Raw genomic sequence first — 12,500 nt, forward strand, 5'->3', positions numbered from 1 at the left:
GTCCCTTTCCTAATAGTACAGACTGCCAGTATTCAATGTTTCAGGAGGAACTTAATAAGAGTAATAAGTAATGAATGCATCTTAATGTGGCTTGAGGGTTTCTGTCTATGTATATGGTAGTGTATATATATATCTATATCTATATATATATGCACACACACAGGCACACGTATAAAAATTTGGCTGACATAACATTTGTGTTTGTGATAAAAAGGGGGCTGTATGTGTATCTTATGCACATAAATATCGCCATGACAATATAGTTTTGTGTTTGTTTTGAGTAAATTCCTAACATTATTCAATTTTTGAGATTGCAGGTTATGCAAGAGGAGATCACAGGGGGTCATGCATTCTGTTTGAAGAAGACAGCCATGAGCAGGTAGAGTAGGAAAGTACAAGGACACTTGTTCACTTCTAACTCTCCAAGGTCCTCCAAGGTCACCGCCCGGTGTCTGATTGGGCTGAACCCAGGACTCTCCTAGCCTTGCTCACTGCAAAGATTGTCTCTCCTAAATTAAGGGCGTCGCTTTGATGCTGCTGAGATGCCTGGGACCAAGACGAGCGAACATGAGGTCAGAGAGGTCATGGAGTTGTTCTTTGTTAAACAGGCTAGGCTGTAGCCTTTAGATGGTAAACCAAGCAAATATTAAGATACACAGTAAGACCATATTGACCACAGGCTGTTACAGTAGCTATATTAAAGTGGAACGTACACAAAGTAGGGAGTGAAGGTTAATGAAAGTATTTGTCTTCACTGTTTACTACAGTTGACAACAGTGAAGTAATGTTTCTTTCAATTATTACCTCTTTTCCCACTTAGGGAGCAGCCATCATTGATTAATACACAGCCAGTCAACTTACTCTTATCCACCCTGGGGCCATACAGTACCCTCGCTTCTTTCTTTGACCATTAACATTCCATTTAGTTTTGAAGTTTCTCCCTGAATATTCCACGTCTCTGAACTTCCGATATATATGGTTGTGTACATAACTACTTCAAATCACTGTGCTTGAGCTATCATCATGACATGTATTTGTAAGGTATTGAAAAACAATTCTTCCACAAAACCGCCCTCTTTAGCATGCATTGTGCCTATGAGTTATGGCTTCCTGCAACACGCGGTAAAATAAACTCCACTGTACGTTCTTAGATGTCTTTGTTTCAACCGTCTTTGGCTTCATTGTCTTGTCTTGTGCGTCAGTCCTTCAACATATGACACAGCCCGCCCACTAATGGCTTTTCTCACATAAAAATCCATCACTGCAGGTGAGGGATTCTTGGCAAAAACAGCAAATCATTAATCATTCTCATTGACTTAGTACAGAACTCTATCGACCTCATTATGTCGGAATGGAAATTGCTTTGAGGGTTTAACTGCATACTATCTGTTCATTGAGTCAATGGCAATACCCAACATTTAACCCACAGGCTTCTACCTCGTTCTGTTTCATTTACAGTTTGCATTCCTGAGTCCTCATAGCTCTCTTCATAGCCCTGATGTACGTATGGGTGAACTAACATCTGAGCTTTAAGATGGAGACCGCTCTAAAGCAGAGGTTTTCCATGGTCGTTTAAGGGATTAGGGGTAGGGGGTGTTTTTATAACGCGGGTCTGTGAAGCCATTTGAGAAATTGGTAATTGATGATTAGAGCACAGAAGAACTACATATTTTGGTCAGTTGGTAAATGTTCAAAATGGCATATTTTAAACATTTTATGAGCAGAGAATCTTAAAAAGTCCAGTTTAAACGCTAACTCAACCACATTAAAATTCTACAGTGTCAACTTCCCTTCTGAACTGAGCCTACCAAACTTTAGGTGTGAGAGCGCCCTGAGCCTCTAGGCCGGGAGCAGTCTCGGTTGGCTCCGTCCGGCCATCACTCCCTCCACATTCAGTGTTTTGTCTGCATAATCAAGGAAACCAGAAGTAAGCTGATGGAGAGATACAGGCCCAAATTACAAAGGAGGAAGCAAAGAACAATGAGCAATTTTGGGCTGCTCCTTGTCTGTGCAGCACTCTGATTGCTGGGAGCTATCATGGCTTATCTCTGTCTTTTTACATCTCTATGTCCTCACCCCCAGGGAGGGAGACGGGGGGACGGGGTGACGGGGGACGAGGGGGGGAACGGGGGGGGGGGGGGGGGGTGGGGGGGGGGCCAACGCGTCAACCATTGAATTGCTAACTCTGAGGAATTTTGTTTCGGAAATTGAAATAGATTCACATAGTTAGTGTATCAATGAGATGATTCTTATTGATCAACATCCCACTCAATCAATAATAGGCAGTGGAAGAAACCCTTGATGGAGGAAACTTTATCAGCTTTCCATATTTTGCAGGTTGCATCACTGCCCGGTACGGTAGTGGCTCCACCCTCGACCAAAAGGCTCTTCTGAGGCTGGTCAAAACTCCCTTACATAACAGGCAGGGATCCACCAGCCCTGCTGGATATCTACTCCAGAAGATGCCCCGCAAGCCACAGACTGGTCTCTCCACTCGGCTGGCAAACAGTACGGGAGTGTCCAGTCCCACACTAACAGACTCCCGAACAGCTTTTACCTCGAAGCAAAAAGCTTAGATTAATTTATTGAAGTTTATTTTATTATCGCTCACTATTTTTCTTTTGTGCACTATCTCTCCATCGCTTTTCTCTTTCCTTTTTACGTTGTCGAGCAGACCTCGCAAACCGATAATTTCTCAGTAGGTTACACATCTGATTGCTGTCCATATGATAAATAAACTTGATTTGATTTGTCTCCACACGCTGCTGTCACTGAGTCACTGCGCAATGCCACCGCAGTGATGCCTGCCGCCGCAGGATGGTGTTACACATAAAGCAGTGGGCGTATCGGTCCCACTTTGCGATTGCATAAAATATGCTTTTTTGTATGTCTTATGCAACGACGTATTTCCATGGAATTAAGAAAAACCGACATATACGTATATGATCATGTCAGTAGAAATTCTAAAGATAAAGGTTTAATTTCTCTGTCATATCGCCCTGCCCTATTGCTCATTATTAAGCCCACTCCTGACGTATAACAAATCAAGTCACATTCCATGCTCCTTTGTGAAGTGTAGACCTCGTTAGTCATTATACTGTACTGGCCTGGCCTGGCTCGGTTTGACTCGGCACATAGCCCAGTGCAGCTGGGATTCAAATGCCCAATACAAAATGGCGAGGTGTGTCTTAAACTGATGAAGCATTGGTCTTGAGTCGATGAACAACACACAGCCTTAATGTTTTTAAATGATGGCCATCTGTTAAATTAAACGTATTAATTTAAAATACATGATATATATTTGGTTTTAGACGATTTCTTCCAGATTAATCTTGTTTACACGTTGGACAATGTTTCATACATATTTCTCAGTGTGTCGCACAATGTTGATAATAGCAAAAAACATGTTGAATGTCTAATCCGAGGTCTTTAGATCGAGGCTATTCTTAATTAAGAAATTAATCCTTTTTCATCATATCTTCAAACGAAAATCACTGCCGTGCACTTCTATCTAAACTTTCATTTTAATTAGCCTCAGGTAGTTCTAGGAATAAATGATCAATAACAAATCAAGCTACTAGCTTCTGTGTGCATAGATATGCATCTAAGACATAAGAACGCAGTAAAATTGTAATTTTATTGGTCTATATCGCTACAAATTGGGAGACAGCTTCTTGCTCTAAACAGCGACCAGGTCTGACACCTCCCCACCCTGAGGAGGGTCGTTGGCCCGACTCCGAGACGGTCCGCGACCTGGCACAGTGCGGTTTGTTTAAACGGGAAACGAAAAAGCACTTCAGAACAGCAAGGTATGACTCGGTGCGGCCAAAGGTGCCAATGGACAAAGGCTAGTGGGTTATTTCTTTCATTGACACAAACAGGGAAACCCGGGGGGAGGGAAAGGGATATTTCTGACATTTGTCGAGGGAACCCCATAGGCCCAGAAAAGTTCACTTCCAGGCTTTGGGACTCCTGAGTGATTTGCTCTATTGTGGATCTCGCCAACAAAATCAAAGTGTGTTATTCGTTGTGGGACATGATCACTGGCCCTCAGGCCCTAAGTACACCCACTCTACAGCTGTTTATCTTCTGTTTTCAGAGCCGTATACAGTGGAAGCTATTGTAAAATCGACAATAGCTCTCTTCACCATCCATCCAGCCAATCATCTAAATTCCCACACGCGTATTGCTGATCAATGTGCTTTATATTACCATCAAGTGATATCATACAACTTTCTCAAATCAAATGTTTTTTGTTAGTTTGTTACTTAATTTGGTAAACAACATCAGTCGACATAAAACGGAGAAGACAATATAATTTGGCCTTTTAAATTTGTCTTAGAACGAGCTGCTGAACCTCATGAAATCCTGTGGATGTGTTTTTTACGACACGAGGGAATGAGTAAAATCCCAATTTGGCCAGGAAACTTGTTCAGCACAGAAAATAATAAAGGGAGAGTGGAACAAACATTTACAAAAAGGCACAGACAGACATGTTGAGACACACACGCATAGGCGCGCACACACACACACACACACACACAGCATCAAGTGATTTATGTCTGTGCTCACTTGCAAGAAATGCGGGAGCGACAAAATCCTAAGGCCATTTTCGCAGGAACTGTACCTAATAAAACGTCAGTTACGGATGGTGTGCCTACTGTATAATTTCAGCCCAGCCCCAGACTAAACAACCCACCCCTCCCTTGACAACAACAAACTACTTTTGGCAATCTTCTCCGATTCCTGCCCCCCCCCCCCGCCCCCTACACACTCTTCTTACCTGCCTCCCAACTCTGTTATTGTGCAGCCTCATGCGCGCATGGATGTCCTTGTAGGTCTCACGGGCGTCCAGGAAGTCCTGCGAGAACTTCTCCCCGAACTCCACGTCGGGGCTGCAGCCGCCCCACTCCCAGGAGTCCTGGGGCCCCGGCAGCTCGGCGGGGAAGTGCTCCATCACCCCGTGCACCATGCCCTTGCCCCGGTGGATGGCCTCCATCTGCAGGTGGTGCAGCTTGATGCGGAATGCTTCCTCGTCGCCGCGCCGCTTGTCGTCACAGCCGCAAGCCTTCAGCTTGCCCATGGAGCAGGCATTGGCCACGGCGTGCACCACGCCCGCCGCCGCGATGGCGTAGGCAAAGGCGCTCTCACGGAAGCCTGAGGGGGGGGGGGGGCAGAGGGATTGAAGGGTTATGGGTGAGTGATGACTGGGTGTAAGAGGGATAATCCAGAGAGGGGCAGTATAGTAGGATAGTCCAGGATTGTTGGGCTCCCAATCGAAAAGTCAATCTGCATCCACAGTGGCAATTTGATGGGATGTCCGCAAGTATCTGGATTCACCATAGATTGTAGTGGCAGTATGCTAGAAGATGGTAGGCAATGCTGATGGACATGAAATGGGTCAGAACACGTCTTGAAGTGAGTGGTTATTCTTTCAGTGGAAAACCATAAAAGATATGGTGGTGTATGATAAACATAGCTGCAGAACAAAGCACACATATACACCCGAACTGATAGGTCATGTCATTTGTGGGACCACATCTATATATAATCCATCTCTGTGATGCAGCCTACTTTAACTCCAAAACAAACTGTGGTATTTTCAAGGGGACTACAGTTGTGGTGGTTCTTCCTGTATTTATCCTATATTAACGGCAGAAGTAGCATAAACAACCCCCTCTTCCCTTATATAAGTTTCCAAAGTTAGCTAACTTGGTTCCAAAACCCTAAATCTTGACTGAGTTTAAAAACGGTGGCAGAGGAAAAACTTGACTAACTTATTCCTTTCAAGTCTTTTTGCTTAATTGGCTTTTAAAAGCTGGTTCACATGCAGTTTTCCTACACGTAAAATGATGTTATGTCACAGGTTAGTGAAGCAAGTCAGGAGCGTACACAGGGCTACAGTGTGGATGCAGCGAGGAACTTCCAGGACAAAAGTGAAATGAGCAGTTGCCAAACATTTCCGTGCTGCATCTCTGAGGAGCATCTGAAAGTGAGCAGACCTCTCCCATCAGAGCACTCTGTGACATCATGCTCATAAAGAGGCCATGGTCTCCGACCGTCTTCACCACCATGCACAGAGAACAACCAAACCAAATGAGTGTTAACTGTTTCAAGAATATGTACTGTATACATATCTGTCTATACAATAAGACACAATTTGATTAGCATTTATCTACAACATTCTCCTTTTTGGCAGTGCTGCTAAAGATTTGATTTGACTTTATTTGATTTCTTATTATTTGCGGTTATGGTAAGAGCACAAGCAGAGGTAAGGAATGGATAATGTCAGAGGCAGTCTTCACCTCTATAATGAAGATTCTTGCTGGTCCAAAGCGCTAAGCTAGCTGTGCAGCAGTGGTGGCCTGGGCTGGCTGGGCTCTGTTTGTGGTTAGCGAACATCAAAGCATGGCTGACTCATCGTGTATTTGGAAACCTATTTGTAATGAAATACCCACAGAAGCGTGGCTCTTCTCTACATCTCCTCTACTGTATAATATGTCCCTGGAAGTGATGAAGATTTAATGGCAATGTATCTCTAGCAGGCTGACATTTGGATTACTTTGATGTTTGATGTTAGTTTATTGTTATGTTCGTGTTTCAAACCCCATCGATATGGTTCAGGTTAGGAATACAGAAGCATATGTAAGAAGACAATGTTCAAGTAAGTACAAGCTTTGCTATCCTTTCATCTTCAGTTGATAATCACATCCCACTCCTTTTTCAATGATTAAAACACCTATTTTTATCTGTATTAGGACTTCTGTAATTGTGACATGAACACGCACACAGCCACGCACATGGACACCGGAATACACACGCAAACATCCACACGCACAGGTACACATACTAGGAAGAAGCCATAAGTACATGGAATGGGAAGACATTTCCCTCACTGTGTGTTTCTCATTGGACCTCAGTTCAGTGGGTTTCAGCAGGCGCCCTTCAGCTCCTTAAGGAACAGAATCACTGGCAATCGCTTACTGACGGAGAAAATAGGGAAGATTATAATGGAAACTTAAAGAACACATAAGAAGAAACCACTCAGGCTTTATTGCTCACCGCTCGCGGGGGGAAGTGATTCAGGCGGATAAAACGGTTTAAATGCTATTTCTCTTTTTAGCAGGGCCTGATCCAGCTTCCTTGGTATTCTTGGTAGAATTGAAACATCTTCTGTTTTGTTCAATTGCATTGCATACATTTCTGAACAACTGTGTTTTGGTATTGACAACTTCTCCCCCTAATCCCCAGTGAGCTGAATGCTTCCTGAGGACCGAACGCAGTCGGAGGAGGCATTCCATTACTTGGACCAGAGAGGGGTATGAAAACACTGTGTGACAACACCAGGGATGTCTCAAGAAAATGAATGTTAAAGTAATAATATAGCCTTAAACACACATTTCCATTGTTGTCAAAGGTATAGTCAAGATTATGTACAATGCACCCCGGGTGCTATTTTTTGTAATATTGTATTTGAACATGCCACTGGCTGTCGTGTTGTGTAATATCAAACATAAATATAGATATTAATCAAATGTAATGTTGCTATATTTAACAACAGGCTTTTAAGTTAATTGTGAAAGCTATATAGATATTTTACAGTATGCTATGATACAACAGTATGCCCCGCGGTCCTGTTGTGACAACTGCTGCGGGATTAGAGAGCTGGTTATTCGGCTGGGAGAGCCAGCAGCGCTAACTTTATCTTAGCCTGTGCAGTGTTTCCCCCAGCACTGTATGGTTAAGGAGGCCGCCTTAACAACAATAGGGCCCCGCCTTGACTACCAATGTATAAAAATATACAGTTATTAGAAAAACGATCTATATATTTTATGAATATTTTTCAATTATTATGCATTAACAAAGTAGAAAACTCTCGTAGGGAAATAAAACATACTTCCATCAGGTATAGAGATAAATAATGCATCAGTAATACTGTTCACAACAATGTTCGTGCCATAAAGCTTTTTGAATGGAATTGATACCCCCCCACCCCCACACACACAAACACGCACACACATTCCGGTATGCAGCTATTACGGAGGCTAGCAAGATTATGCTCAATGTAAAAGCGGTACCCCATGAATTGAATCACGACTGAACTGGGCTATTGAAACCTGGGTGGAAGGCCCTATCTGGGCTCCCCGGTGCCAGAGCAGACCAAACGGCCCGGGTGAACGCTGACTACCAGGCCGCTTCCTCCTCCAGCAGGCCACTTCCTCAGCAACTGTACAGAGATCATTGCCTCGCCCCAAGCCCACATAGACCAAGTGCTGAGTTGTTAAATCAAAAATCAATTGACTTAAATAAGGATACATATATATATATAGATATAGATATATATATAACGCAAATGTGTGTGTGAGATGTATGTCTATAGGATATTGTGTGCATGTGTGTGTGTGTGCCTGTGCGTGTGTGTGCATGGGAATGTATGTGTGATATGTGTGTCTATAGGTTTATATACTTATGTGGTAGTTTGGTGTGCGTACTGGTGTGCGTACTGGTGTGCGTGTGTCAGTGTCTGTGTGGGCTGGAGGGGGTAGGAGCGGCACTTATGCTCAGCCCTGAGCCTCATACGAGGAGAGACTGTTTTAGCTCCAGCGTCACTCTGCAGCAGGCCGCGGGACGCCGACCAGCCGGAAGGCCGGGAACAAATCAATCTTACAAATAATTTACCGGTCACGGCACGCCCGGCTGAGCTGATGGCAGAGGAAGTGGCAAAAATAATCAATGATTCAAAGGAAACTGTCACTTTGTGTTACAGAAACCCACTAAACAGGTTTCTGCTTTTGCCGCCGAGAGTTGGGAAAGTGCTGAGAGCAAATTCACAAGCACTTGCACCGGCAAGAAGAGTAGATGCATTAGAGAAGCCCTGGCGAGGGACAGAGAGCTCAGGCAGATCAAGGAAGAGAAGAGGAAGGAAGAGCTTGAGAGAGCGAGAGAGAGAAAGAGTGAGAGCGAGAGGAACAGAGAGCGATTGAGAGGAGAGAGGGAGAGAGAGGGAGTGAGAGAGGCACGGAGAGAGAGAGAGAGAGAGAGAGAGAGAGAGAGAGAGAGAGAGAGAGAGAGGGAGATAGATCTCTGGCCTGACTGACTTTAGCCTACTTTTTAATGCAGGCTAAACGGGATTGAAGATAAAAGTTCTGCATCAACATGGAGATAAGTGGCCCGAGCCACAGAAGCCCCACCTGTAGTAAAATGAGATACCCAAACAAAGACACCTAGAGGTGGAAGGTACCTGCCACGCTTGGAGCTGTTCATATAATAGCAAAGCGCTGTCTGAGAGAATGTCCATTGATCCCTGTCACAATGGAACACCCTTCAGAACTCTTAACCTGTCTAAATTGAGTCAAGATTTAAAGTTGAATAACCTGGTAATATCTTTGCTTTAAACCAAATTTCTAAAGAAAAACCTGCTCAATTAAAAAGTAGTAAAAAGATTAACACCACTTTTATACACTCACCGCACGCAACGCAGGGCTCATGACGTATTAATCTGTGTATTAATCTCTGATCTATTGTAGGAGAGAACACACGCACAGCAAGTTTTTCAGTTTCTATTTTGTGTTTATGTATCAAAGGTTAGGAGTTTCATCACCCGGGGCCAAACAGGGAACCCAGACACCCAACTGCCTCCCTAAATAATGACAAACAGCTTTCAAATGACTCAACTACGCTTGAAAGTTGGAAATTAAGTGTGTGGAGAGATAGATAAACATGTAAAGATACAGCAGTTGTGTTAAGTAAACCCTACAGATTATGATAAATAAACATTGGGCTGAGTTTGTGGAACATCAGATTAGACAGAGTTCATCGCAGGGTGTGATGTCCCACAAGTACATAGTCACCATGGATAATGTTTATGGCTTTTTCCCCGAAATCATGGTCTCTCTGCTGCACTGAAGAAGTACTGACATCATAGTGTCACTATGAGGAAATGTAGTTCTCAAATGCGTCCAAATGCTGTAAAACAACCAGCAGACCAACCAAATACCCAAACAAAATATATCCAATCAAAATAACATAATAATAGATATTCCAAAAAAAGGAAGGCTTTGCTGCCTACCTTTGTAATAAAGCAGCAAAAACAACACTGCTCTACACCATCTGTTAGATAAATGTTTTGGCAAGCCAGAGATCGTACCAACACAACTATTAAGACCATCAACCCATCTGACAAGACATCCCACCAACACAACCATTAAGACCATCAACCCTTCTGACAAGAGATCCCACAAACACAACCATTAAGACCATCAACTCTTCTGACAAGGCATCTCCAGAATGAGTATTCCTGCTTCCTCGCCTGAACTGAAAGTGAGGTCAGTTTGGCGTTGGGATCACCTGCTGCCTGGTCGGTCCAGGTGCTGCCAGTGGGGTCTTCTAAGAACAGCTGTTGTTCAAAGTAAATAACCTGAGATGGCTCGCGGCTCTAAAGATCCTCTTTCATCCATTGTGGTCGACTTGAGATGCTCCGAAAGCACTACAAAGCACTGGGAGGAAACCGATCTGCCCTATAGATTTAGTGGTCTCAAGGTGAGTAAGCGCTTTTGAACTGGGCCGCTCCTTTTGTGTAAAGGCCATTAAAGGACTGTGTGGTGGGCTGGGGAGAAAATACTATACTGTACATAGTGCTGTCTTTTATTGTAACCAGGAGTATGCAAGTCATTGGGAGATACCCTTTAAGCATTATGGCCAGGGGAACAATATGGTTGGATATGTCCTGAAGGGAAACCAAACTCTTTGGAAACCTCCTTGCTGGAGTGTGGTGGACGATATCGTGGGCTGTTAAGGGGGGGGCCCTGCTGTTTGCTGTGACATGTAATCTACCTTGACCTATTGAAGGGGCCTTAGTCATGTGAGGGCAAGATGATCAAACATTGTTTATAGCATGCCCGCACACTTCGATTTTACTAAGATCGGTAAAACAATTACTGAAATGAGCAGGGATACTTCTGTTTCCTGCTATCTGACCTGCATAACATCATGCATACATTCAGAATACCCAAAACAAAGCTCTGGAAACAGCTATCCTACCCAACACCATTGTGTGCCAGAGCAAAAGCCCACCTCGTTTGAAGACCACGCTGTCATAGGGGATCTTGTTGCGTGTCTCCAGGCTGGAGCAATTCCAGCGGTGACCTCTGAACTGGTGCTGGCACTCGTGGATGGCGATCTGGATGCCCTGGATGGCGGAGGCCGTGACGTCCGGGTTGCGCATGCAGACGTCCTGCTGGCGGCGGTTCAAGCCCGACAGTGTCAGGCACACTGTGTTGGCGTTGAGGATGGGGTCGATGTTGGGTAGCTTCAGGCCCAGGATCTCGTTGGAGTCCACCACCCTGCACGAAGGGGAGGGACGAGACACCATTCAGAAATCATTGAAGTGACTTAGGCTTTACAACTTTGAATTCACAATATATATATAATTGTTCCTTCTATGTTTCTTTTGGTTCTCCCAATTGGCTCAATTTAATTTTAGTTGTGTTGACTCTGGACATTTTAATTTTGCATCTTCTCAAGGGCTTCCGGATGAGATATGCAGAAGCACAGTTTCCTAATGGTCCTCGTTGGTTTAACGCGTTCAATAACCTAATGATTGGCAGACAAATGTCTGCAAGGGATTGACATGGATGTAATGAGTGTAACACTACAAGGTTCCTCGGATGAAACAGCTGCTATTATCACAATGATTGTTTTAATAGCCATTGTTAAAGATGCAACTGTGTTAATTACATTCCATATCAGAATTATATTATCAGCCATGACACTTAGAGCCAGAGGCGTCTCACCATGCGTGTCTAATCTCAGTGAAATCACTTTTTATTGATGGCCACTAAACACTACAAATTGAATCCAACAGAAGTGCAGCTGCTCTAACCTTAGATGATCCCTCAACGGTTTCAAATCCACCATGAGGAACCTCTGAGAGCATGCATAGAGTTTGACTCTGTTGTCGGACAATGTGTTTGATGAAAACAGAACAACACGGTGCTTCTGTTGCACATCAATCACGGCAACAGCAGTCATTGGGCTGTCAACAGTCTCAGAGCTCGGTTATACCTCGTGGAGAAACCCTACTTCACAGACAAAACAGTTACACAGAAAACACGGGCCAGTGGCTGCGCTGATGAAAGGTTTGGGCTGGAGAACGTACTTTTGATTGTTGTTGTGCACAACAGCACACTGACCCACGGAAGATAAACGACAAGACATGCAAATAAACAATCAACACACGCAGAATAGAAGATGAATGCATGTGCATACCTGCACACATGTTCATGTGCGTGCACACAGACAGGCACACAAATCTGCAAAGGTACGAGGACACCTCATGTTTTCATCTGGCCTTTGCAGATGACAACATGAGTTTTCACCCGACAAACATATACATTCAATATATGATTATATATTCACACACACACACACACACACACACACACACACACACACACACACACACACACACACACACACACACACACACACACACACACACA

The 12,500-nt window shown here is 44.0% G+C and overlaps 1 protein-coding gene across 1 annotated transcript in view; it reads right to left on the reverse strand.

Annotated features, from left to right (window-relative positions):
* Window positions 1-12,500, reverse strand: part of wnt10a (wingless-type MMTV integration site family, member 10a) — a 32,369-nt gene that overhangs the window by 18,544 nt on the left and 1,325 nt on the right. Inside the window, exons 2-3 of the mRNA XM_060040433.1 lie at window positions 11,074-11,342; window positions 4,784-5,157 (exon numbers count right to left, since the gene is read on the reverse strand). Of these exons, the coding sequence (XP_059896416.1) occupies window positions 4,784-5,157; window positions 11,074-11,342 (643 nt within the window). The remainder of the gene's footprint in view (window positions 1-4,783; window positions 5,158-11,073; window positions 11,343-12,500) is intronic.

This window comes from Gadus macrocephalus, chromosome 20, assembly GCF_031168955.1.
Source record: "Gadus macrocephalus chromosome 20, ASM3116895v1".
NCBI lineage: Eukaryota > Metazoa > Chordata > Actinopteri > Gadiformes > Gadidae > Gadus > Gadus macrocephalus.